The following is a 27,419-nucleotide window of genomic DNA, read 5'->3' as shown; positions in this document are numbered from 1 at the left end:
ACTGACCTGGGACACTTCCATCTGTCTTTGTGTTGATTCAATTTGCTTTCACATCTTGCTGGACTCTTTACTGCGGGTCTCAAAATGAAGTCCCTACTGCTTGGGGCCCGTGGTTAACCCCGGCTGCCACTCAATTTCAATGTAGTCTCCTATCTCCCCAGCTCTGCCATCAATCTGGGCAGCAAAATACTCACAAGGCTGAACCACCCAACGATAACTGGCCTATAAAATGCAGCAGCCACCTCTGGCTTCCTGCTTGGCCAGGCCTGGGCCCAGCCTGTCTCCCCCGCTCTGCAGGAGCTGTGTTTTATTTGTACCTTTGGGGTCTAACACAAAGAAAATGCTCCATCAATCCTCCCTGAGTGCATATTGAAAGTTGGACAGCTCATCTCTGCACAGAACCTTTCTCTCAAAACCAGAAGTGCCTTCATGCAGCCCTCTCCTTTTTTCATCTTGACTAAGAATAAATTTAAGAAAATATGTGTCTGTATGACTCCCACCTACCAGAATCCATTGTGTGCCTCAGTGCAAACTTGCTATTTTACTGTTAGTGCAAGTCCCCATTTGTATCCTGTTAGTATTTTATTAATGGCTGCTGACGGAACTTGGGTGACCCCCTTGGAAATAACGTCCCAGCCCTGCAACGACAACAGATGCTGGGCTATTTTTGTTGTTTAGCAACATTCAGCCAATCACAATATGTTTGGAGTTGGGGCCCCAGTCTCGTCCTTGAGCTGTAACACATGGACCTTGAAACTCTTCCCTCAGCTTGGTTAAGGCTGATTTAAGACATAATAAATAAACCCGGTAAAAATGAATTCTACCGTGACACACACTGGGCTCCCAATGTGGTTCAGATTTTTTTTGCTTCCACCTTTTGGGATTCGTTTGGATATCAGAGTCTAACCCAATGTTAGCAAATGCTTAGCTGCTTAATTGCAGGCATGGGCTCTGTAGCTGCTGTCTCTTTAAAGTCGGGGAGAGGCTGATGTGAATTACTCTTGGTGGGACTCAAGGATGAGCTTTTGATCGTCATCAATTTACATTACACTCTGCAGCCAACCACACTTGTGAATTTTCAGAAGAACAAAATGAAATGCTCTCTGTATAACTGTGGACCTGCTCAAGAGGAGAAGCTTGGCCTCCCCTTGTCTTAGAGGAGGTACTTCTGTGGTTTCATCTCAAGGCCACCAATACTTATGGGGCTTCAGTGATGTGCAAAGCATCATGCAGTGCATTGGGTGAAGCTGTTGCCCTGTCGCTTCTGTGGCTCCTTGGGCCTGGGGGGCTGCTGTCTTACCTGGACGTCCTGGCCTCTTCGGTAGCTCAAGCCTTCTAGAAAGGCAGCGTTGCCAGAAAACTCTGAACTGATTTCAGCTCTTCCTCTTAGATAGCTTTGGTGTGGTCCTGCCTGGCACTCAGGGAGTTCCCTTCTGATTCGGAGGAAAGTCTTAGGACAGATATGGATCACTAATGACAAAATCAACAAGTCTCATTTCTAGTCATCGTGTACCTGACTCATCTCCCTGTGCATTGTGCTCCCAAGAACCACCACTGGAAAGCTTTTCCTCATTGACACAGATATTCAAGGAGCATTTTTTCATGTTTCACAGTCATTCATTTTCCTGGGTCATAAAATATTCTTTTCTAGATGCAGTTTGACCAAGGAAATGAGAGGGGAATAGTCATTCATCCAGTAAATATGTACTGAGTACTCACTGAGTGTCACAGACAATATTTAGATGGGGATGTGGCAATGAACAGAAGAGACACTGAGGGTCTCTTCCCCCACAACATTTCCAATCTAGCAGGGGAGCCAAACAACAAAGAAATAACTACATGAGCACATATGGAGTTAAAAGTCACAGGTGCCATAAGGAAGCTTGCAGGGAGAGACCACGATAGGGAAACTGAATTTAAGAGGATGGGATCAGGAAAGATGTTCAGGGAGAAATGGCCTGCTGGGACCCGCAGGATGAAAAGAGCTGGGGGACAGTGCTCCAGGGGGAGGTGACAGCATGCATGGGAGTCCCAAGGTGTTACCTATGAGGAAACAAAAGAAGGCCAGTGTGGCTGCAGCAGCAGAAACAGAAGGAAGAATGGCACAAAACGAGGTTGGAAAAGAGGGTGGGGCCATGTTAAGACACTTAGATTTTATTTACATGCAGTAGGATGCCTTCGAAGAAATTAAAGCTGGGGCATCATATGATCTGATTTGTGCTTTTAAAAGATTGCTCTGGATGGAGAAGGGACTGGCCGGGAGCAGAGTGGAAGTCAGGAAACCACTGAGGTCATCGGAGTTGTCTACCTTGTTGATTATTGCAGTCATATGGCAACTTGAAGTGGAGGGCTGGGAGCAGATGGCTTGGAGGTAATATTTTGAAGAGAGACTTGACAGGGATTGGTCGTGGACTGGGTGTGAAGGTGAGAGAAGAGGAAGAGTCAGGATGACCTTAAGGTTTACAGCTTGGGCAACAGATAGATGGGGGTGAGAAGAGGAGTGGATTTTGGAGAAAGATGGATGGATTTTGTGATGACAGGGAGACATCTAGAACAAATAGAAGTGGGTCTGGAGCTTAAATGAGAGATCTGGGCTGGAGACAAATTGGAGAGTATTTGGGAAATAGAAGAATTTAAAGTCCTGAGGATGGATGAGAGTGAGCAAGTGTACATTATAATGGGAAAGGGGTTCGGGTCGGAGCATTAAATTTAGGACAGCAATATTTGGAGATCAGGAAGAGGATGAGGAGTCCCCAGGGATCTACAAAGAATTGGCCAGAGAATTAGAAGGAAAACAAGGAGAGAGCACCAAGGAATGCAAGTTCCAAGAGAGGAGAGGGATTGGTTATGCTTAATGCTGGTGAGAGATCAAATAAGATGAGAATGGAAAACTGTCTCTAAGAGCAGTGGTTTTCAACTGGGGGCGATCTTGCCCCACAAGGATGCTTACAATGTCTGGAGACATTTTTTTTTTAAGATTTTTATTTATTTATTTATTTATTTTTGGCTGTGTCAGGTCTTAGTTGTGGCACGCGGGATCTTCATTGAGGCACGCGGGATCTTTTGTTGTGGCGTGTGGGCTCCTCTCTAGTTGTGGCGCGCAGGCTCCAGGGCTTGAGGGCTCTGTACTTGTGGTGCACGGGTTCCAGAGCACGTGGGCTCTGTAGTTTGCGGCATGCAGGCTCTCTAGTTGAGGCGTAGAGCTCAGTAGTTGTGGCGCTCGGGCTTAGTTGCCCCGCGGCATGTAGGATCTTAGTTCCCTGACCAGGGATCGACCCCGGCATTGTAAGGTGGATTCTTTACCACTGGACCACCAGGGAAGTCCCTGGAGACATTTTTGGTTGTCACAACTTGGGAGTGCTACCAGCCACTAACCACATCCTATAATGAACAGGACAGCCCGCCACAACAAGAGTGATCGACCCTCAAATGTCAGTATGCCAAGGCTGGGAAATCCTGCCCTGAAAGTAAAGGTCGTTGGAGATGAATGGAAGTCTGGACTCAGCTCTCACACTCAGAGCCACCCCTGCCTGTCCTGGAGTCTTACTTAATGGATGTGGAGGAAGGGGGCCCCAGAGGGCTCAGCCCTGCACACTCTGTCAAGCCCTGCTTCCCAAACGATCGCCAGCCTACATTACAGGTAGAATTTTTTCTCACTCGCCCTGGCAGTTAGACCACAGAGGAAAAGGCATACTTGGGAGCCTGCAATAAAATAATAGGAAAAGTATGTTCCGTGGGACTACCTTATGACCTAAACCCACCATCATTGGACTTCCAGAATCCACACTGCAGTATGAGCCTACCAGAAGGGAGAGAAGTGAGTGTCCTAGGCTGTTTAGGTTGTGTGTCAGTAGCCAGGGACAGAAAATAAGGGAAACAACCGATTCAGAAGGCAAACCACTTCCAAATACATTTCTCCTCTGCACACTGTATATAATTAACATCCTCCTCCCTGCCACAAGAGTTTCCTTCTAAAATGAAATCTCACCTTGTCATTTTCTGCTTAAAAGCCTGGTTCCCTTAGCATGGTCCTCTGCCTTCTCCCCTCCAGCCCTCACCACCTCTGTTCCTCTCAATTTGGAAGCTTCTCGTCATTACTCTTTAGAGTTCAGCTCAAATGTGACTTCTCTTCTTTGGACTTTCCTGGGCACCCCACTCCCTACCCACTGGCAGCAAGAATTCTGGTCTGTGGCTTCTAGATCATGCTGGCTCGTGCTAGCTCACAGTTATACCCTGAGCTCCACGAAGACAAGGGTTGTCGTCTTCATCACCATTCCCCAGCAGCTAGGACAGAACCAGCACATAGCAGCCACTCACAAAACGGTTGTTGAATGAATGAGTGAAAGCCACGGGCTTTACTTTTTCCTTCTAGCAGTGACAATTTCGGAGCGAGCGCTATCAATGAAAATGCATTTGTGGCCATTAAGCTAACAGTTGTGAATCAGAGTTCCTTATATATATATATTTTTTTTTCCTTTAACCTGAGACCTACAGCTTTACGAGCTTTTTCTTCCAGTCCATCTTTGTAAGTTGACTATGTCAGCATCGTAAATAGGAACGCATTTTCTGCAGAGAAAGCTGAAATGCTGGTGGGCTCAATCTGTTCTGAGACTTTTGAGGCTTATGCATTCAGACCAGGGTTATCTGGGTCACCACTCAGCTCCCGTCACACACACACAGACACACACACAACCCCCTCCATCCAGGCCGAAGCAGGGGATTGAAGTAATTTCTTTTCTTTTTCCATTTGTCCCTGGAAACCTCCGAACCACATGAGGCAAGAATGCCTCTCTCACGAAGGTGACCAGAGCTGGAAGTTTTCCGCTGGGTGCCCTCTGCCTGGTGGCACAAGGGCCCCCAGTAAGCGGAGTTTCAGAAGGACTCCGGAGACTCAGCATTGGCTGGTAGCTCAGCCCAGCGCTCTCTTTATTCTCATTTCGTGGTGCCGTTGTTTCCCAGCCACATCAGGGGCCTAAGCTGCAGCTCCCAAGAACCTCTTAATCTCAGGTTTTTCTCTCCTATCTGTGGCAGGACTCCGCAGGGCAGCACTGCATTGTTTTAAAAAAAGAAAACAGTGTGATTTCTCGGGCCCAGAGAGCACCTCCAGGTGCACCTCCACAGGGCCCCACCAAGGCCCTGCCCCCATTAGAATCATGAAGCTCTTTGCATCAAGTCACATCAGCACCACCCAAGCAGCAAAGACGAAGAGAAGCCAGTGTCTGAGCAGGTTGTACTTGTTATGTGGTCGATACGTGCGTTCTTTCTTCTGCCAAGGTGCCCATCCCTCTGATGCTCTGCCAGAATTTCAAGGTGAAAATCCCAACCCAGGAAGGAGGAACTTAGGCCGATCAGTTGTAGCATGCCCTCAGAGGACACGGGCAGTGAGCCCACACCTGCAAAGCTGAGTTGGCCATTTGCGATGCAGGAACAAATCTCAACACCCAGCCTCCAGGACTGGTCCAGCCTGGACAGTCTCCAAAAGTCAGGCTTAGGGAGCTCTAAGTCAGAGGCCTTTGGTGTTGGCTCAAGTCCAGTGCTCTTCCTCCTGGATTCACTGCAGTCGTTTTTAAGGTTCAGCTTCCATTACAAGATCAAGAGGGACCAGAAAAAGTGGCATCTCTAGTGGCCTTCCAGGGGTCTGTCCCCGCAGCTCCCCCCCAGAGACACGAATGTGGAGTCATACGCAGTTTCTAAATGTTCAGCCTTGAGTAGAAAGGGGGAAAAAGAAAAAGGAAATGTCATTTTCTGGGGGAGGAAGTTTAGAAGTAGAGGATATGTTGTGCTTTGTTTTTTAAAAATCTTCATTGATTTATGTAAAGCAAAGGGGAGTTTATAGACCAGCGGTTTCCAAATAAGGCCAGTTTTGCCCCCCAGGGGTCATCTGGCAACGTCTGGAGGTATTTTCGATTGTCACCACTGGCAAGGGGTTGTTTGCTATGGCATCCAGTGCGCAGAGACCAGGAATGCTGCTGTAAACATCCCGCGATGCCCAGGACAGCCCCACAGCAGAGAATTACCCAGCCCGAAACGCCAACTGTGGCAAAGTCGAGAAACTCTGCTGTAGGCCAATCCAAGGACAGGAAATGCAGGAAAACCTATTAGAAGCAAGACTCATCAATTTCTTTCGTTTGCATTTATTAAGTGCTTACTGTGTACCAGGCTCTGTGCTAGGCACTGGGGCTACAAAGGCCATAATCGTGTCTGGTTTCCACTACCCTTTGAACTGGATCCTTTCTTTTTTTTTTAAGAAAAAAAGGAAATTCCTCTTTCTCTTCATTTTGCAAGATGTAAAAGAGGTCTCCATTTTACCAGTGTTAAATAAAGCATAATAATTCTAATGGAGAAATTAGGGAAATTTACAACGTTTTGAACTCGGATAGCAATGAAGGAGAATGTGAGACTGTCTCAGAAGCAAGTACCCCTGAAGTGGTATGATTGAAGGTAGGAGAGTACTAGGCAAGTTTTTAGGCAGGATTTGATTTAGAGCTTTCCCTTTGAGTTGGGTGACTAGGGGACTCTTTTGGAACTCAGCCTCCAGGCCCCCTGGATTATAGAGTTTTCCTGAACTAAGGAATCCTTACAAGCCAGTTCATTGGTCACACCCGATCTAAATATCTGTTGAATTCTCTCTTAAGGGAGAGAGAAGCGAACAAAGAGATACATCTGACTTTTCCAGTAACTGTCAAGGGTAAGAGATTAAATGCTGTTTGCTAAGTACAACAGGCCCCAGAAAGGGAACGGAGAGATGAAATGAGTAAATATTGTCATACTCAGCTGTACCCTTCAGTACAAAGTGCTTCATCCAAACCACTCTGTTCCCTCAAATTAAGAATATTTTCATGTCGGTCTATATCTTGATGGTTGAGGGTGGTCAAAATTTTCAGTTATCAAAAAAAAAAAAATTTCAGTTATCTCCAAATGGCCAGATTTAACACAGCTGCCTCCTGCTGGGGTCCACTGTGGAGTTCAGTTTGTTGTTGTGCTGTTATTGTCATTTTTTTTTCCCTTTTCCCTCCGTCCATCTGCTTCTTTCTGAGAATAACGCAGCTGTTTGGTGATGGGTTCCAATTTGGCGGCGCTGGGCACCTCTGGGATAATAAGAACTGTCTGCACCCACTGGTGTGGGGCGAAGCCTCCACCACCAAAGTGCTCCCCAGTGATAGCCTCCAAAGCTGGCACAGAAAGCCTGCAAGGAGATAGTCAGTGGAAGGGTCTCCAGTAGCTGCTGCATCGCAGGGCCCTGCGCCTCTCCCTTCGCAGGGTCTCCATGAGGCCAGTGCTATTAGAGAGGGAAGCACGTGGTGGCCTCTGGAAGTAACCGGAGCAATAGATGAGAAGGAAAGCCATTGGAAGAAGAACTTTTTTTTTTTCTTGGCTGCATTGGGTCTTCGTTGCTGCACACGGGCTTTCTCTAGTTGCGGTGAGTGGGGGCTACTTTTCTTTGCGGTGCACGGGCTTCTCATTGCAGTGGCTTCTCTTTGTTGAGGAGCATGGGCTCTAGGCGCACGGGCTTCAGTAGTTGTGGCACGCAGGCTCAGTAGTTGTGGCTCGCGGGCTCAGTAGTTGTGGCGCACGGGTTTAGTTGCTCTGCGGCATGTGAGATCTTCCCAGACCGGGGCACGAACCCGGGTCCCCTGCATCGGCAGGCGGTCTCTCAACCACTGTGCCACCAGGGAAGCCCAGCAGGCGGGTTCTTAACCACTGCACCACCAGGGAAGTCCCAAGTTAGGCATTGTTAAAGTTGGTGTTTATGGGGCTTATAATTAAACATAACGCATACATGACATTATTTTATAAAAATGAGCTCACACGATGCAACTTTGCAACATGCATTTTCTCAATAATGATATAAGCTTGCCGTCTTTCTGGGGCAGTACAGGTCTCTCTAGCACACTTTGTAATGACTGTATGATGTGCCAGTGTATGATTATGCCATTCTTCATTTGGTGGACATTTAGAGTGTTTCCATTCTTTTGCTATTATAGTACTTCAGGCAACACTCTCATGCTATATATTTTTTTGGCATAGTTTTAATATTTCTGTAGAATAAGTTCTAAAAGTGAAATCGTTGTGTCAGTGGGCATGTGGGTTTAAATCTTTTTAGATATAGCCAAATTGCCCCCCACTCCAAAGCTATATTAAATGACTCTCTGATCCACACTTGTGTGGGAACACACTGAATTTTGAAGAAGTGAGATTGGAAAGGCAGTGTACTGAGTGAGAGCAAAGGCGGTGAAAAGGTAGGGAATTCCACTGCACGTTCAAGGGTCAGTGAGTAACCGGGGCAGAAAAGAAGAGCCTCCAATGTCAAGCCAAGGAATTTGGCTTTTATTCTGCAAGTAGCTGAGAACTTTCAAAGCAGGGTTACCAGCCACCTTGCAAGGTGTCTCAATTTGTGACCACACCAGAGAAACTGACTTTCTCGGGGGGGGCGGGGGGGTGGCGGTGGTGAGGGCAGACAGCTGGACACCTAGAGGTTTAGAACCCTGTAACTCATCAACTTACTTGTCTCCTTCTTCTCCTACCTCTTTTCGTGAACAAATCACCTTCAGCCATATTGGCAGCAATAAAACTTTGTTAATGAAAAGAAACTTTTGGAAATAACAGGGCACTAAACAGTAGTCCAGTCTTCAACAACCCTGGCTGCGTCATTTTTAGACCAATAACAAATAGGTACTCTCTTTCAGTTCTCATTTCTTCCAAGTAAAAGAAAGCTGGGTCACCAAGTCTTACTGAAATACCACGCCTAGTGCTGGTGTTTAAAACCACTACTGTTCTTTTGGCCTAATCATGTGGAGCTACTGCAATGTTGTGAGCAAAGCCAATTTTTATTGGGAGTACTAGGAAAACGGTAGTGCCCAACTCCATCCTAGAGAAAGGATATTTGTTTTTTAATTTTTCAAGGGGAAAAATAACCAACTTAAACTGCTGCAATAATTTGCATGAATGAGGTTCCCCAGAGCTCGGTGCCCAGAATAGCAGTTCCAAATCTTACCAGTTGGATTGGGTAGTGAAATGCCAAACCATGTGAGTCAAACAAAACTGAGGCAAATGAATTCCTAAATATCAGATCAAAACCAGAGATTCTAAGTCTCTGCCAGGAGTGGAGTTGCTGATTGTGGTGCTGGGTCATTGAGTCAATAGAAAGAGCCTTTGGGGAAATGACCCCATGTCCCAAAAGGGAGGATTCAACCAAGCAAAACATCCATTGAAGGGAGAAACAATTGGGCTTGTTGAAGAGGGATCTGTGCGAAAGATAACCTCTAGAACTCACGGATGGGGATTCCCAGCCCGTGCTTTCCTTGAGTAGATGGAGCTCAACCCTAATGTACTAAGGGGCTCAGGCTTTGGGAGGCCCCCCAGGTGATCACAGCCATTGTACTTCATCAGCACCAATGATGATTCACCATCTTGAATCTCTTCCTCCGTTCAAATGAGTGGATGGATATGGAGAGATGAGATGCGATGCAATGAGATGATGTGATGAAAGGCAAAGCGTTAAAATGCACAGTACTGGCACACACTTAGCATTTAATAAATGTTCCCTTCTCCCTGCTTTGACACTGGCATTGAGATCTGCAGATGTGTCGCTAGGATGGTTGCTCAGTAGAAACCAAGTGTCTTTGTTTCTTAAGATTTTTTTTTTGATGTGGACCATTTTTTTTAAGTCTTTATTGAATTTGTTACAATATTGCTTCTGTTTTTTATGTTTTGGTTTTTTGGCCATGAGGCATGTGGGATCTTAGCTCCCCGACCAGGGATTGAACCTGCATCCCCTGCATTGGAAGGCAAAGCCAGGGAAGTCCCCCAAGTGTCTTTGGAAAGTGGCTGCCATGAGTGGGGCTCTGGGAGTTTGTTTGCATATTGCTTTTTACTTGTTGGCATGAATGCAGAAGAGAAGCACAGGGTTGGTTTCAATCACTCCAGTCCACAAGATGACAGAATTTGCTGCAGGTACAGCAAGATCCTTCAGAAAATGGAACCATTTGTACTGCTGAGACTTTTTAAAAAATGTGTTCGTATTACTTCTGTTATTGTTTAACCTGAATTCAGACTGGCATGTGCCTCTTATACTTCACCCCTAAGAAACCTTAGAGGTTGATTTACTGTTTGTTGTGCCAACCTGGGGCAGTCTGTAGCACTGGAGTCCCAGGATGCTACCCAAGGCAGTTTGGGCATTTTATCAACTGTCTACCACAAGCCTTTTACCAGGTGTATTTTAGAAGAATAATAGTTAAGACTTTAAAAGAAGGAAGCAGGATCCAAAGGAAAGGCTTTCAGCCAGAAGTGAACAGATATAACCAAGCTCTTCTTCAGTCCCATCTCATGGAGAACCTCCATCTGTACGTTCAAGAAAACAGGCATTAAATCCACAGCTTGCCACCTACATCAGCCCCTGCTATTTTTGCCTTATTAAAACACCAGGACTTCCTGTCCCTTAGAGCAGAGTTCCCAAATCAGATTAGAATCACCTTAGGAGCTTAAAAAAGTACAGATGCCTGGGACCCTCTCTGGACCTACCAAACCAGATGCAGTAAGGTGGGACCCAAGAATCTGTGTATGAATGCATCACGTTTGGGGAAAAACCTCAGAGGAGAGCTTCCCAACCTTTTTCATGCCATGATGCACATAGAAAATGATCGGTTCTGATTGGCATGTCAGGGAGCTCCTGGTCACAGAGGACCACCCCCCAGGGTCAGGAGGCCCAGTCTGCTCACCCAGGGGCCAAGGGGACCCGGACCTTGTCACACCTGTTTATCCATTCAAGGTAGGGAAGCTCTGCCTAAGCAAGCTCGATTTACCGTGTTCACATTTTAAAACCATTTTATTGTTGCTTAATTTTGTAGAGGCGAAAGGAAACAGCAATGTAAGCCTGGAAGACTGCCCAATCCCCTACCGAGGGAGGGGTCAATACCTTTGATTTTCATTCCATCTGTTGAGAATCTGATACCATCTGTCATCTGTAGAGTCATACTCAATGCCTTCCTTGCCAGCCAACAGTGTTTTTATAATATACATTTGTGCAGTTTTCTCCTAAGTTGCTGCTGAGTTGGGGGCTGGCTTAGGATTGACCCTCATCCAAATTTATTTTCTTTCATTGAAGACCGTAATCAGTGTCCGTCAGATCCTCTGGCTAGATCTTGCCCAAGCCCTTTCCCAACTAGCTCTAAGAATCTAGGGCTGCGACTCTGGGATGATGGAAGTGATATATTTTTCTCTTGAGAAATAAGACCTGACCTAGTGATTCTCTCCTCCACTTCCATTTTTTCAGTCTCCAAGTACAACTGTTCAGCTTCTGCTCCAAAAATATCCAAGAAAGAATAGGTGCTATTTAGTGGCTTGTCTTCATCTTTTTTTTAATTGTTAAGGGACCCAAAGAAAGACATAGAATTATCAGCTCATTAACTTGGGCCTTATACGTTTCAACAGATTTCTCACAGAATTGCTAAACCTGACTTTAGAGGGACAGGAACTAACTTTTGAGAAAAAGAAAGGTCATTGCTAAGTTGTTTTATTCAGTTATATCATTTAATGCTAACCATTCAATAGAATAGATATTGTTTCCATTTTATAGATAGGGAAACTGAGGCTCAGAGAGTCTAGGTAGCTTGCTGACGTTTCAGGAAGCCTTGATTCAAACCCCAAAGGTTGTGCTTCTCCTCCCCCACCAAGCTGGCCCCTTCAGGCAAAGCTGAAGTTACAAACACTGTTGTCTGTCTTTATAAAGCACTCTAGGAAATTTGTTTCCTCCTAAAATGTAATTCGTTAACCCGGAGTCTCACTGACCATATGAATGGAGGATCTTAGGGAAAGACAGAGTAAGTAAGAGGAAGGGCCTTTCCAGTCCCTTGGTTACCCTCCTTAGGTTTAATGATCTGATTGAAGTCGACTCCCCATCTTTTAGGAAAGTTTTCCTCCTTGTGAACATTCTAGAAAATAGTGGGTTGGCCAAAACAAACCTGGTCTGGAAAAAACAAAACGTGGCCATCCCACAGCAGAGTAATACAGGAACCCGTTAAAGAAAAAGTAAAAGTCATAGCCCCCAAAGAATACACCCACAGACACCAGTTTAGGAAACATTCCTTTTCTCATTTTTATCGTCCCCTCAGCAGTCTTGGAGTTAAAAAGCTTGCCCAGGTTCACACAGGTAGTAGTCGCTGGAGCAGAAATTCAAACCCACGCGTGTCTCATTGCAAAGCTTTTTTGGTCCCCCACTCAGTTCTGCTCCACAGAACCTCGGGCCCCACAGAGGTGCTTCTGAGCCCAGTAAAGAGTGACACACATTGTGTCAAACAATGAAGGTTGAAACAGTCCAAGGAATCCACTCATCGTTTTTACCTTCTTTATATGTTGGGATTCCAAATAATAATTATATCTGGGAAAACAAAATGAGTTCTAAAGCTAAGATCAGTTTGAAATCTATTCCAGCTTTAAAAATGGAAATCCTTTATTGCCTTCAAATACAGAGTGATTGGCTTATTGACTACCTCTATCCCAGTTTCTGTTCAACAAGTTGGAAGTCCAAGTTTCCCAAAACAATACCATACATACTAGATTCAGGGACAGTTAATCCAGTGCTGATCACTGTTGCCATGTTGCAACTCATCGAGAATATTTCTTAGTCTGTTATCAGCTTTTTAAAAAAAATTTTTTTTAATTGATTGATTGATGGATTGGCTGCATTGGGTCTTCGTTGCTGCACACGGGCTTTCTCTAGTTGCCGCGAGCGCGGGAGCTACTCTTCGTTGCGATGCGAGGGCTTCTCATTGCAGTGGCTTCTCTTGTTGCGGAGCACGGGCTCTAGGTGCGCAGGCTTCAGTAGTTGTGGCACTTGGGCTTCAGTAGTTGTGGCTCGCGGGCTCTAGAGCGCAGGCTCAGTAGTTGTGGCGCACGGGCTTAGTTGCTGTGCGGCATGTGGGACCTTCCCGGAACAGGTCTCGAATCCATATCCCCTGCATTGGCAGGTGGATTCTTAACCACTGCGCCACCAGGGAAGCCCCCTGTTATCAGCTTTTGATTTCAGAAACTTACACTATCTGTGGGCAAAATTGTATATCCTCAGTATGGATATATGATACGGTTATTAATGCTTCATAGCCTGTGTCCAAACAGCACAGCTAAGATCAGAGTGAGCAGGGACAATCCACAACACGAAGTCCCAGCTCAGAGTCTGCCAACGGAGCCAGGTCCTAACCGCCCTCCTTTCTGGGAAGAGATTGGCTCCCTGGCTATTAGGACGCTGGTGCCTAGCCTCTCACTGTCACACAACATAAGGCGGGGTTCTCTCCAGTGGGTCTTTGAATAACTTTATTGGTTTTGATTAGAGGTGATCTTGAAAATATAGTCATATCTGTGCCAAAAGGAACAGAGTAGCTTCATGTAACAGGATATTAGGGAGCCGCCTCTTGTTGCTCTGAAATTGGGAACCAGGCCCAAAGCTGGGGACAAAGAGGAGTTACAACGCCACATTCCCTGGGCAGCCGCTCATCACTGAGGCCAGGGACTCCCCAGGGCTGGCCCAGACGGCCCAGCTGGCCCTTTCGCCATGGCACCCATCATCCATCTCCCCTCCATTCCTAGTCTGTATTTGAAGATGGGGGAGGGGAGTTCTCAGAATCATTGGGGGTACACTTATTGCCTAACCCCAAAGCCATGTGACGGGAGAATTCCAAGAGAATTAATTACAGAAACTGGAGCATCTGCAAAAGAAAAAAAAAAAAAGAAAAGGCTGACTATTTGCTGAGCTGGGAACCTGCAGGTCCACACGGAGCTCCGCCATCCAGGGAGACTGGGGCGAGGCTGCAAAGTGGCCCCAGGAGTTCGTAGGGGAACATAGAGATTGATTGATGCCTGCTGCCCATCTGGAGATTTCTGAAGGAGGAGGCTTGTGGAAGGAGCCCATGGCAAGGGCTCAGATGGAGCTGTGGAGAGTGAGTCTGGGAATAGGATGGGGACGTTCCTTTGGATATTATACAAAATGAAGATAATAATGTACTGCTTTAGAGGTTTGTAGTCAGGAGAATTCCAGGGTGTTTGCCCTGAAACCCACAAATTCTCCAATTCTCTGATACCAACCCAGTGTCAACAATTCACTTCAGTTCTGACACTACCTGGCTTTAGCATCACATAGCACAAGTTCAAGGACTCAGTCCCACAAGACCACTCCCACTTCAGATGCCAGTCACAAGTCCAGGGCCACCACATTAACCAGTATTAACTAGTATTAACGCCTTCCCACAAAGTCAACCTCACGTTCGAGAATTTGCTGGGAAGGCTCACAGAAATCAGGAAACCACTTGACTTATGTTTAACAAACAAACATTTGCTAGTTTTTTAGAAAGAGTGCAATTCACGAACAGCCAAAAGGAAACGATGCACAGGGCAAAGGATGAGGGAGGGAGGTACAAGGTTGCACGTCCTCTCCAGGCATGCCCACTGCACCCCCCCGCCCCAGCACAGTGATGTGTTCACCAACCTGGAAGCTCTCCAGATCTCACTGTCAAGAATTTGTATATTTCAATCGCCAGCCTCCCTCTTCTCCCTTCCCCAGAGGTCAGCGGTCTAAGCCCTTGATCTTTCTGGGAACCAGCCCCATCGTGAGGCTATCTAAGGGCTGCACCCTAAGTCACCTCACATATATTTCTTATACCACAGAGATTAAATGAGAGAGCATATCTGACGTGCTCGACCCGGGCTCTGGTACCCAGCAAGCATTTGATGAACATTAGCTAGTGTGGCGACTTCCCCCTCCTTCCATCCTCCACTTTCTCCTGACCACCTCTCTCAGGGTTCTCTTTTGCCTTCGCCTCCTCCCTGCCCCCCCTAAAAGGCATCACCAGTGGTCACCCTCAGGGCTAGAGGCTGCTGACTATTCAATGGTTTTGTGGTTTGTACTCAAATTTTCCATTTTAATCTTCCTCTTCTTCAGGTAGAGAGTTTTGAGTTCTCCCGGCCCTGAATTAGAACCGAGAAGGGCTCAGAACACCCACCAAAACACTCCCCCCGCCCAGCCACCTTTTTCTCTGCCTTTCTACATGTCAGACACACCTTCTGAGTCAAGCTCCTTTAAGAGTTGCTTTGCAGAGGACTAACAGATCACTCGGTGTTTGCAGTACACGCTAGTGCCAAGAGCAAATGCTTTAAAAATAGCACTTTAGGTATTAACTGCTAACAAAGCAAGAATTGGCTGCTTCTGGCTACAATTTGCATTTGGGATTTTTTTTTTTTTTAAGCTGATGCATAGCAGGTGACCTTTTAAGTAAAGTTTTTGGCCAGTTCTCAAGTGCCCTGTGATGAAAGCTCCTTAGTGCTGTTGGCTTTTTTTTTTTTAACACCTTTATGAGACCTAGCTCGCATATCATACAGTTCACCCACTTAAAGTATAGAATTCAGTGGATTTTAGTACTTTCACAGATGTGGGTAACCATCACCACAGTCAAATTTAAAACATGTTCATCAACCCAGGAAAGAAACCCTGTATGAATTTTATTTTTATTTATTTATTTATTTTTGGCTGTGTTGGGTCTCCGTTGCTGCGCGCGGGCTTTCTCTAGTTGCTGAGAGCAGGGTTGCAGTGCGTGGGCTTCTCATTGCAGTGGCTTCTCTTGTTGCGGAGCACAGGCACTAGGTGAGCGGGCTCAGTAGTTGTGGCTCATGGGCTCTAGAGCGCAGGCTCAGTAGTTTTGGCGCACTGGCTTAGTTGCTCCGCAGGCATGTGGGATCTTCCCGGACCAGGGCTCAAACCCGTGTCCCCTGCATTGGCAGGCGGATTCTTAACCTCTGCGCCACCAGGGAAGTCCCAGAGACCCTGTATGCTTTAGCTATCATACCCCCTATTCTTTTATCCTCAATCCCACCCCAGCCCTAGGCAATCACTAATCTTCCTATCTGTAGATTTCCCTGTTCTAGATGCTTCATATGAATGGGATCCTTTAATATGTGGTCTGTTGGGACTAGCTTCTTTGAAAGCGCTTTAATTTTTATGCGTATCTCTTTTAGGATTCAGGTTTAAGAAATGTTGGTCCAAATTTGCGGCTAAATTTTAGCTGGTTGAAACGGCCATTCATTGAAGGGGAATGAGAATAATACCACCTTGGAGTCATCAGGAAAAGTTTCTGAATGCAGGAAAAAATCTGATATTTTTCAGATTGGTTAGTTCATCTCTATTTGAGGGCTGAGCATTATGGTTACATAATATCGCAATTCCTAGCCAGTTACTGCTTAGCCCTTTTTCATTTAACATTTATCAAAGACTTCTAATTTCAGTTAACAGGGCACGCCCCTGTTGGCTATAGTCCTTTGTGGTTCAAATTGAAAGGGTAATTAATCACGGAGACTTTATATTTCAGTGAACATTGGCTAATAATATTGCCTCTGAGATGCAAGCTGCGCTCCAGCCAGGTTGAGATCTCCTGCGGGTTTCTCCTGGCACCTCCCGGGTGTGAGACTGATCCTGACAAACCCAGGGACACAGTTTCACATGGGCTGCACTAATCAAAGCCCTTAGCGTCACCTTTGTTCTGCTTTGTCCAAGTGCGAGATGGATGAAATTTGAAGGTGTGACTGACCCCGGGGAGAGGAAAGAGGAAGCCTTCTAAAGAAGATGTGCCCGCACGGAAGGAAGTGTGACCAACGAGGTCCATCTGGCCCCGGGGAGAAGCCCTGGCACCAGCGTGGCTCCCTCCATAAAGATGGGCTTTAATGACAAGGGTCCAAGTTGCCATCTGCCAAGCCTGGGGAGCACCGATAGGATCCAGAGCCAGAGCTCTCACTGGGGGTGAATTTAGAAGCCCCCCAGCTGGAGGAACTTGCAGCCTGGTGCGTTCCCAGCTAGCCAGCTGCTGGGCAGAGCCCTCAAGGCAAGAGCATTGACCGAGTAGGTGAACAAGCTGTGGAAGAGTTACAGGGTAATCTAGAAGACTTCCCTTGTGAAAACCTCTCTGACTTGGTGTTAGAGGTTGGCCTGGTTCCCCACAAAAAGATATGTTGAAGTCCTGACCCCCAGTACCAGAGAGTGTGACCTTACTTGGAAATACGGTCTTTACGGAGGTAATCAAATGAAAATGAGGTTCAGTGCACTCTAATCCAATATGACTGTGTCCTTACAAAAGGGGGAAATTTAGAGACAGAGACAGACATGCACAGAAGGAAGACGATGTGAAGACACACGGGGAGGACGCCATGTGACCGGGGTGTACATCTACAAGTCAAGGAACACCAGAATTCCCAGCAAACCAAACCACCAGAATTAGCAAAGAGACATGGAACAGATTCTCCTTTACAAGCCCCAGAAGGAACCTGCTCTACTGACACCTTGATCTGAGACTTCTAGCCTCCAGAACCGTGAGACAATAAATTTTGTTAACACAAAGTGGCTGTTAAGTGGGTGGTACTTTGTTATGATAGCTCTAGCAAACTTATACAGCTAGGCTCCCCGTTAGGGAAACAAGCTCCACCCTAGCTTGGAGGATTACTGGAAGGAAAGGATGGCATTTATCTCTGTGTTGTTTTCAACTCTTCAGGAGGAAAGATTTTATATAACGCCTGAGATGCTCGAAGTTGTCAGGCTTCAAGGCTGGCCCATCCTGACATGGGGAGATAGCTGCCCAGTGTGTCCACCTGCCAGGGAAGCTCCCAGCTTGGATGGACCAGCTCCTTTGTGTGCCCCTATGTGGTTCCAGAACCTTGGTGAAATCAGTAAAATCCCTTCCTTTAAGGGAGCAGCCTACAGTAGGGCAATCTGCTTTGCTCTCTGCTTTGTCAACTTGGAACAGTGTTCCTGAAACATAAGAGAAAGAGGGAAAGGAATTGATTCTAAGATTGAAGACTATCATTTGTCCTTGGCCCAGAGCCTAGTCATGAGAGTCCAATAAGCAAAAACCCTTTTCTTGGGATTTCTTCCACCCCCATACTGAATGGACACTGACAGGTAGCAGCTTCCAGAAAATGGAAATGCCCACCCTGCCTCTCGCTGACACAAGAACTCCAGCATTATGGTGGGCAGCCATATTTTTTGGCACTTATTTTTCTATACACTCAACCACAGGATAACAATAAAGTAAAAATAATCCTACAGCACTTAAGATATTCCTGCTGCCTTTCTTCTGAGGAGCTAAGTGAGATTTGAGGAAATCGAAATCTCTTGAGGATGTTTCAGTGTCATGTGCTTCTTAAAGCCCTGGGATATCTCCCGTATATCATGCATCATCTAGTGGGTGTTGGGCTGGGGACTTCACCGACATTATCCGATGTAAGCCTTGCAACAGTCCCACAAGGGAGTTAGTGTTAACACCACCTGCAGATGAGGAGACTGAAGCCCCCTCTGACAGATTGTGCCAGAATTTCAGATGAGAATCCACATGGTCTAGGAGCCAGGGAGCCCAGGTCTGGGAGTCAGGTTGACCTGAGCTTGAGGCCTGGAGAACTGTGGGTAAGTCAGCAATCACCTCTGAGCTTCAGGCTCCTCGTGTGGAGCACAGAGATGACATTTGCACCTTATGGTAGTGGTTAAACCTTGGCTGTATGTTTGGATCACCTGGGGAGCTTTTGAAATCCTGGATGCACAGAGCCCACCCAAGACTGATTTGATCAGAAGCATTGGGGATTTAACCATACTCCTCACCCCCAGAGGTTTCTTTCACAGTTCTGGAGGACAGAAGTTCTTAGTGACGGTGAGGCTCTAGGAAAGAATCCTTTCTTGCCTCTTCTGGCTTCTGGCAGCTCCAGGAGTTCTGTGGTTTGTAGCTGCATATCTCCAACCTCTGCCTCCAACTTCACATGGCCTCCTTTCTGTGTCTTCTTTTCTGTCCCTTATCAGGACACTTGTTATTGGATTTAGGGCCCACCCTCTTAATCTAGGATGAGCTCGTCTCCAGAGCCTTAGTTTCATTACATCTGCAAAGACCTTTTTTCCCAAAGAAGATCTCATTCATAGGTACTAGGGATGAGGACTTGGACATATCTTTTGGTGTGGGGGGGTCACCAACCCACTACAGAGAACTTTCACTGTGTTTTCTGATTGCACCGGGTTGGGATCCAGCAAGAGTTTGGAGATGCACAATCTCTCAGTCACACTAAAGTCAAATTTTATGTCCTTTTAAAATAGGCCAGGGCTTCCCTGGTGGCTCAGTGGTTAAGAATCCGCCTGCCAATGCAGGGCACACAGGTTCGAGCCCTGGTCCGGGAAGATTCCACGTGCTGCGGAGCAACTAAGCCCGTGTGCCACAACTACTGAAGCCTGCGCTCTAGAGCCCTCGAGCCGCGGCTACTGAGCCTGTGTGCCACAACTACTGAAGCCCGCGCGCCTAGAGCCCGTGCTCTGCAGCAAGAGAAACCACTGCAATGAGAAGACTGCGCACCGCAACAAAGAGTAGCCCCCGCTCACCGCAACTAGAGAAAGCCCGCACGCAGCAACAAAGACCCAATGTAGCCAAAAATAAATAAATAAATTTATTAAAAATAAAAAAATACTATAGCAGCTATAGAAAGAAATACAAACTAGAAAAATAAAAAATAAAAGTTGTAAGAAAGATCGACTGCTGTATGAATGGGGCAATTTAGATATTTATGTTCACAAACTCAAGTGAGAGAATGAGAGTTGAAGATAATAATTTCCAGAAGAATGAGTATTTGGGGGGAAGGTGGGGAGGAGAAATAGAGGGGGAGGGGAAAAGGCAGAAAGTTTGCAGTGACCAGAATACTTCAGATAAGACCCAGTGGTTTGATTTCTTAAATTGTATTAGTTTATCTATTTATTTTGCTCATTGTCATTCAAAGGTATTCAGCTGGATGTTCGTTTCTGATCTTGAGTTTTGATTAAAGGAGTCCTTTGGTAAATCCCTCTCCCGTACTTTCCTCCAGCTCTCTGAAAGTGAATCCCTAATTATAGGCCATGTATGAGATTTACTAGATGAAATCAGCAGCTGTGGATATGACACCAGACTCGCAAAAAATCAACACACTGTTGCCATAAAAAGCCCAATTGTTAATTGCTTCTTTGGCATCTGGCTATAACAAAAACACCCTTTCGCTGTTTAATATTCAAAGTAAATGTACTGGAAAGAACATTGGGCTAGAATTAGGGGAGGCGGGGATTCTTGTCCCAGCTCTGTTACCAAGTGCCCGTGGTTTGGGGACAAAACATTTCATTTTCTCAGGCCTCAGTATCCTTATCCATAAAACCGAGGGTATGAAGTCAAATTACCACTTCCAGTTTAAAAATCCCATTCCGCATCTTGAAAATACAGCACACTTCTCATACCCATCTAGCCTTTTCCCAAAGCTCTGTTTCACGAATGCCTGATATCATTTTATAATTTTGTGGTTCGATCGGGAGCCACATGTGAATTTAAGTGTCTGCATAGTTTTCACTTTGCAGGCAGTACTTTTCAGGCAGGTCTTATTCAGAAGTGAAGTTTGCTGTGAGGCCCCACAACTCTTAATTGCTTTGGAAATGCAATCTGCCGGTGTTCCACGTTTAATATTACAGAGTCTTAACGTTATTCTTGAGATGTGTGGAATCTACACGAAGATTCTAGGATAGGTATCATGTCAAGATCCACAGTGGCTGGCTGAAGGAACAAGCCGAGGCTAGTCCATGAATCGGGGACTCACGTTGGGGAGGGGAGCGTGGGGTGCAGCCAGCTGACCCAGGGGCCTCCATCTTCAGGCTTCTCTCAGGCCCAGTGCACAGGACCTGAGACAAGTGAAAGCAGCTCAGGCCACGGCCACACTTCCTTTGTTGACTGGGTCCTTTGTCTCTTAAATGTCTGGGTTGCCAGGAACTTTGCCCTCTTGCTTTCAACTGCTCGCTGGCACTGCAACTGTCCTTTATTTACCCAGTTGCTAACCAGAGTAGGATAACCTCCACTCAGGTTCACGAGGGTTTGCCTGTGTGTATTCTGGTCGGCCACAGCGTGGGGGTCGTGTCTTTTGAGCCTCAAGATAGTTGTCTATGTGCTGATAATCATACTCGTCACTTGCCTCTTGCGGGAAAGTCAAAGGGCAGGTGGGAAAAGAAACCAGCTTCCCCTGTTTAACTCCAGCTCTTGTATTTTAAGTTTCAGGAACTGCTTGGCAGCCGTACATTTCCTTGTGTATAGTTTTCAAGGGTGTAGCTAATTGTATGAACTTTCGGTGAGCTCTGGGAAAAAAGAAAGCAGCATTCCTTCTCTTCATCTTTGGAGATCCAGTTATTGCATCTGTTTTGGAATCCATTTGATGCTCCTGTTTTGTTATCTCTTGCTGAGTAACAATTCATCCAAGAATTTAGTGGCTTAAAACAACAATGTATTAGTTCTCACAATTCTGCCATCTCGATTGGGCTTAGCTGGGCAGGATCTTCTGTTCCTCGTGGTATATGCTTGGACTGAAATATCAAAGACGGCTCTTTCGCTCATGTACTGGCTTCTCAGCTGGAATGAGCGAGCATCTCTCCACATGGCCCTCCACATGGCAGGCTTGGGCTTCCTCACAGCATGGTGGTCTCAGGGTGATCAAGCTAGATTTTTTACATTGAGATTTTTTACATTGTGGCAGACTTCCCGTTTCCAGCTTCTCTTAAAGACCTGAACTGACACAGTGTCTCTTCTGCCACATTCTTTTGGTCAAAGCAAGTCACAGAGCAGTATAGATTCATGGGGAGGGGAAGTAGCCTCCACCTCTTACAAGCATAATGAGGGAGGGAATTGATGGGGGCCATCTTTGGAGATTATCTCCCATAGTCTCCCTGGTGATATATCTCTTCATTTACTGGCCTTCTCTCTTTGTTCTTTTTTTTTATTTTTTTGGCTCTGTTTGGTCTTCGTTGCTGCGCGTGGGCTTTCTCTAGTTGTGGCGAGCGGGGGCTACTCTTTGCTGCAGTGCGCGGGCTTCTCATTGCGGTGGCTTCTCTCATTGTGGAGCACAGGCTCTAGGTGTGCAGGCTTCAGTAGTTGTGCCACGCGGGCTTCAGTAGTTGTGGCTTGTAGACTCAAGAGCGCAGCCTCAGTAGTTGTGGCGCACAGGCCTAGTTGCTCCGCAGCATGTGGGGTCTTCCTGGACCAGGGCTCAAACCTGTGTCCCCTGCATTGGCAGGTGGATTCTTAACCACTGCACATTTTGTGGTGTAGGAATACAGGTCAGGCAGGAATTAGTCCCATGGTCTTAAACATCACATCTTTTACCAGCAATTCCAGGGTGCTTTGGAAAGGCATTGCTATCTCTGCCCTGGACTGTAGGGCTGAGCATCAGAGGCTTCATTGACTGCCTTGGGAAGTACAAGAATGGCCAACATCAGTTGGGCACTTGCTATGGGCCAAACTCTGTGCTTATGCCTTTTTCATATATCATGTTATTATCATAATCTTTCTAGGCCTATGCACATAATTTCAGTAGCAGTTTCTGGGTTGGTCCAGGTGATAAAAATATAGCTTGGCAAAGTTGGTACTAAAGATTCAAAAATGCTGCCCACACTCAAGTCCCTCCCTCCCCAGAATTACTTATTTCCTTGGGGTAGTTATTATGCATCCTTCTTTCCTTACTCCCTTCCAGAATCCCTTTTGTCAATTCTGTATTCCATTAATTATATATGTGTCCCACCCTGGTCCCTGTCTACCCCCAGACCCACCATCTTCCTGCCACTGATACAAGTAAGGAAGGACCCTGGAGGAAAGTCAGGGAACAGAGATCATCCAAGTAGAGTTGAGTCCATTCTCTGAGTGGAGGGAAGTGCCCTGCAATCACACACAGGCCATACCTTTCAGACCACACATGCACCTGGTGCCCTCCCACAACCCCCAGGGCAAAGAAATCTGGTTGAGGGGAAGCATAATGTAATACCTGGTTCTGTGCCTGCCCACAGGGTGCATTCAGTAAACACAGTTAAGATAATGATTTTTTTTTTTTTTTGGCTGCATTGGATCTTTGTTGCTGCGCGTGGGCTTTCTCTAGTTGCGGCGAGTGGGGCTACTCTTCATTGCAGTGAGCGGGCTTCTCATTGTAGTGGCTTCTCTTGTCGCGGAGCACGGGCTCTAGGCACGTGGGCTTCAGTAGTTGTGGCATGCGGGCTCAGTAGTTGTGGCTCGTGGGATCTAGAGCGCAGGCTCAGTAGTTGTGGCGCACGGGCTTAGTTGCTCCGCGGCACGTGGGATCTTCCCGGACCAGGGCTCGAACCCGTGTCCCCTGCATCGGCAGGCGGATTCTTAACCACTGCGCCACCAGGGAAGCCCCAGGATAATGATTATTATAGTATTACTTTATGCAAGAATATCAGCAGGGAACTCCCTGGTAGTCCAGTGGTTAGGACTCCACAATTTCACTGCCGAGGGCACGGGTTCAATCCCTGGTCAGGAAAGTAGGATCCTGCAAGCAGCATGATATGGCCAAAAAAAAAAAGAATATCAGCAAACCCAGAGCCAGTGCACACCCTGAAAAACCCTACTGAGGTAGTAGATAGCATTTTTTATATTTCATTTATGTATTTTCATAGCTTTATTGGCATCTAATTTACATACCATAAAGTTCATCCATTTAAAGTGTTCAGCTTAATGGTTTTTAGCATATTTACAGAATTGTGAGCCATCACCTTAAATCTAATTTTAGAGAATTTTCATCACCTCAGAAATAACTTCGTTCCCATAGCAGTGATCCCCATACTATCTCCCTCCCCTGGCCTTAGGCCACTAATCTACGTTTTCCATACATTTGCCTATTCTGGATATTTTACATACATGGAATTAGACACTGTGTCTTTGGGTGACTGGTTTCTTTCGCTTGGCTTCCCTTATTCACTTATTTCGTGTAAAAAGATGGTTGAACTTTTAAGTTATCATTTCTTTGATTTTTTCTTTTTCTCCAGGATCCTAAACACTTCAAGTCAGAGAAGACAGGACGGGGCCAGTTAAGGGAAGGCTGGAGAGATAGTCATCAGCCCATCATGTGTTCCTACAAGCTGGTGACCGTGAAGTTCGAGGTCTGGGGGCTTCAGACCAGAGTGGAACAATTTGTACACAAGGTAAGTAAATGGACAGCAGTTCCTGGGCTATGGACAAAGAAATTGTCTTTGTTGTGAGCTGGAGTGCCCAATGCCCAACAGATGTATAAGCGCTGAGCCAACACGAGGTACCTGCATCTAGAAAACCCTGTTTTCATGAAAATGCATTTTGTCTACTGTTTAATTTTCTTCCACTAATAGATATCTTACACTTTATCTCTCATTCTGTGACCTCCATGTCTATTGGGTGAGTATGTTCAGGAAGTTGGGCTTTCAAAATATACTTCTCTCTTTGGCATCAGGCTAATCTAGTTCCAGAGAGAGGTACTTGTACTTGGTCCTTGGGTACTCAGGTTCAGACAGAAGCACAGGGTTTATCTGTATGTGCAGAGTCCCCCCAAGGATAGATCTCACTCAAAAGATCCTACAAATGTAGACACCTGAGGTAGAAGTTGCCCCAAGAGACAGAACAGGAAATCCCAGTGGTCCCATTAGATGGTGTACCTCAGCATTTCTGCCCTTTTAATAATTCTGCTACCAAAGAATTATTAACAACCTCAAAACACAGATTTCAATTGTATGCCTACTTTGACTAAACATGTTAATGTTGTAGCAGGAACCCATTTGGGGTGATGATTTAAGTTTGTTAGGGGCTTCTAACATAACTCTTATCCTTATGGAAATTAATGGGAAATACAATGTTGAGCATTGCCCTTTGTAACTCCTATTTTCATGAAAATAAATACTATCCAAGTTGTCTCTACATTCCAGATAGGCTGGATATCTGTTTATTTTTCCACTTAAAAACTGATAAAGAATAGCTTTCTGAAATTCTTTTGGGGGCACTGGAATTTAACCTTAATGCACTGAGCTTTTTTTTACTTAGATGGATTTATCTACTGATCTTGTGGGGGGGCAGTTGACAATAAAATGTGTAAATCTTGAATTTGGGTCCAAGAAAGAGATTGAACTTGGGCCCCTGATAATATCAGACCCTGGAGCAAATTTGAAGCAGAGAAGTGTACTGATCTGCTGAGCTCCAGAATCCATTCTGCCCAGCCCGGGGTGGGGGCCAAGTGGCACACAGAGAAATCAAGTTCTGGAACCTCTTGTTTCCCTGCTGTGTCCCAGGTATTAAGCAGGAAGACAGTCCGGGCTCTCAGAGTAAATATTTTCCAGGCTCAGCTCTGGGTCGAGCTCCAGCTATATATTCTTGACTTCCTACAACATCCCACCTTTTTTTTTAAACCCCAAATGATCTCTTATCAGGGCCACTGCCATAGTATGTTTTATTATCTCCTCTTCTCACAAAGCATATTTAGATTGCCACAGGGCTCACTGCGTTTCTTTTCTAGTTTTGAGAATCCATTTCTTTAAAATACTTGCAAGAATTACGCTCTAGTAATAGGCATTCCCATTGCCCATTTCCAAATATAATGAAGTGTTATCAACACCCCCAAAACACACCTGCTGTGGCACATGAGTCACTAATGAGTATCTGAGGCTAGCATTTGCATGGGTTTTAAGTGCCAGGGATGCCTTTCTCTGAACACCTTTGTGTTTGAAGAATCTATTCACAGTTAAGGGGAAAAAATGTTCGAAAGCGAGCCATTAGCACATTATTGAATTCTTGTTTCCAGTAGACAGCTGTGTTGTGCTTAATGCAATAGGGTGTATTTACTGATGCCTCAATGCAGTTCTTTTGATTTCCATGAATTTGACACACTCAGCACTCAAGTGTGTATGGCTTCATGTTGTTTCTTATTTTCATTACATGTTTCCTCCTTCCGAATTACAAAAGCCTCACTAGATATCCAGAGGCCTGGAGTAATAAACACTTCATTATGAAAGCTTCCCTTGTTCCTGCAAATTCACTGAATTAAAATCCTTCATTTATTGAAACATGCTTGAACCTTCTGCAAGAGGTTTTTGACAATTGCTAGATTTGTTTGGCAGGAAGAAAGGAATGTTGGAGGGAGAGCTTTGAGTATCTAAGAAATGTAAAAAGGCATATTTACAGAAGATAGAAAAAGAATACCATGAAATAAAAGCACATAAATGGTATATAACACACAAACCCTCTAGAATGATTTTTCTTAGTCTTCTATGGCCGTTATATGTCACCATAAGAAACAATTTCATTCCTTTTGTCTCCAGTTAAGTTCATTATTCCCATTACATTCTACTGTGGTTCAGGTCTCTTATTTCATCTCTTTCAAGAATAGTTGACTAAACTGCTCCCCCCCCCCGCTTTTATTACATGAAAATCAAGCCTAGAAAGATATTTACTTCTCTTGAATCCCACACCTTCAATTATTTTTTTTTAAATTAAGCAATATTTAGGATACTTCATTAGAAAAGAGAGAGTTTTAAGTGCTTTTGGCTTAGAAGTGACTTGCTACCCAGACAAATGTTCTTGATTTCCAACATTTATGACCTCCTGGCACCAGTGAGACGCACCCTTCCGCAAAAGAAAAGTAGAACCTGTTTTAGGTAAAGATAAATGAAGAGAAAAATCTTAAGGTGATCAGTCCTAAAGATTCATTCCAGTCACTGCTGTGTGACTGCCAAGTCGTTGTCATTAGTGTGAACAACCTCCAGCCCAACTTTCAAATAAGATAAAGAGATTAATTTACAGCAAGTGTATGGACACCATGGAAAGGGCTGAGAGTAAGTATGTCAGCCCCTAATTGTCATCACATATGGCCAGAGGGATGGAGAAATTTGTAATTGCCAGGATTCCAAGAATTGGGAACCATCCCTTTTCCAGATAGTTTTAATCAAACCTCGTATTCTGTCAAACATCCTTCTTTTGCTTTTTTAGGTGGTCCGAGATATTCTTCTGATTGGACATAGACAGGCTTTTGCATGGGTTGATGAGTGGTATGGTAAGTCAACTTCCCCAAAATGACTCGTAGAACAACTTCATAACATGTTGGCTTGGGCTTCCAGTCCACCTGGCTTAAACTGCTACCTAGAAAGACAACAACAAAGGCAGGGCTATTGCTTCCTGTATTGGAAACAGCACTGTCCATGGGACATAATGAAGAAGAATGTAGTGATAGAAGCTTGGTCTAAAATAACCACAACACTTAATTATTGACTAAGTAGGACCTCAGTATGTTTGATGCTTACATACTTGATAATGCAGGGCTCCATAATTCTCTGTTGGATGGGCTTCAAACCCATCCTAATTTATCCCAAACTTCAAGATCAGTGCCGTGTGAAGCATCATATCAAGTGAAAGCAGTCCTTGGATTTAGAGACTATTGGAAACACTCCCTCACCAAAAACATAAGGACTCTGTAAGAATTCAAGGACAAAGGCATTGGTACCCCCTTATTTCTAACTGAGACTATTGTTCTGGCTTTTTAAAAAATGCTTTGGGAAGAATTAAACAAGTTCTGTATATTTCCAGTAAATGGAAAGAAACAAGGTTTGTTTCATC

General features: G+C 45.4%; 1 protein-coding gene across 5 annotated transcripts in view; it reads left to right on the top strand.

Annotated features, from left to right (window-relative positions):
* Positions 1-27,419, top strand: part of PITPNC1 (phosphatidylinositol transfer protein cytoplasmic 1) — a 256,157-nt gene that overhangs the window by 211,394 nt on the left and 17,344 nt on the right. For all 5 annotated transcript variants that reach the window (XM_089901467.1, XM_022589206.2, XM_089901464.1 and 2 more), the window contains 2 exons: positions 23,837-23,992; positions 26,796-26,859. In XM_089901467.1, the coding sequence (XP_089757593.1) occupies positions 23,837-23,992; positions 26,796-26,859 (220 nt within the window). The remainder of the gene's footprint in view (positions 1-23,836; positions 23,993-26,795; positions 26,860-27,419) is intronic.

Source organism: Delphinapterus leucas, chromosome 19 (genome assembly GCF_059928025.1).
Source record: "Delphinapterus leucas isolate spDelLeu-1000000601 "Yukka" chromosome 19, BTC_Dleu_Yukka2, whole genome shotgun sequence".
Classification (NCBI taxonomy): Eukaryota; Metazoa; Chordata; class Mammalia; order Artiodactyla; family Monodontidae; genus Delphinapterus; species Delphinapterus leucas.
This window is presented reverse-complemented; position numbering and strand designations above follow the sequence as displayed.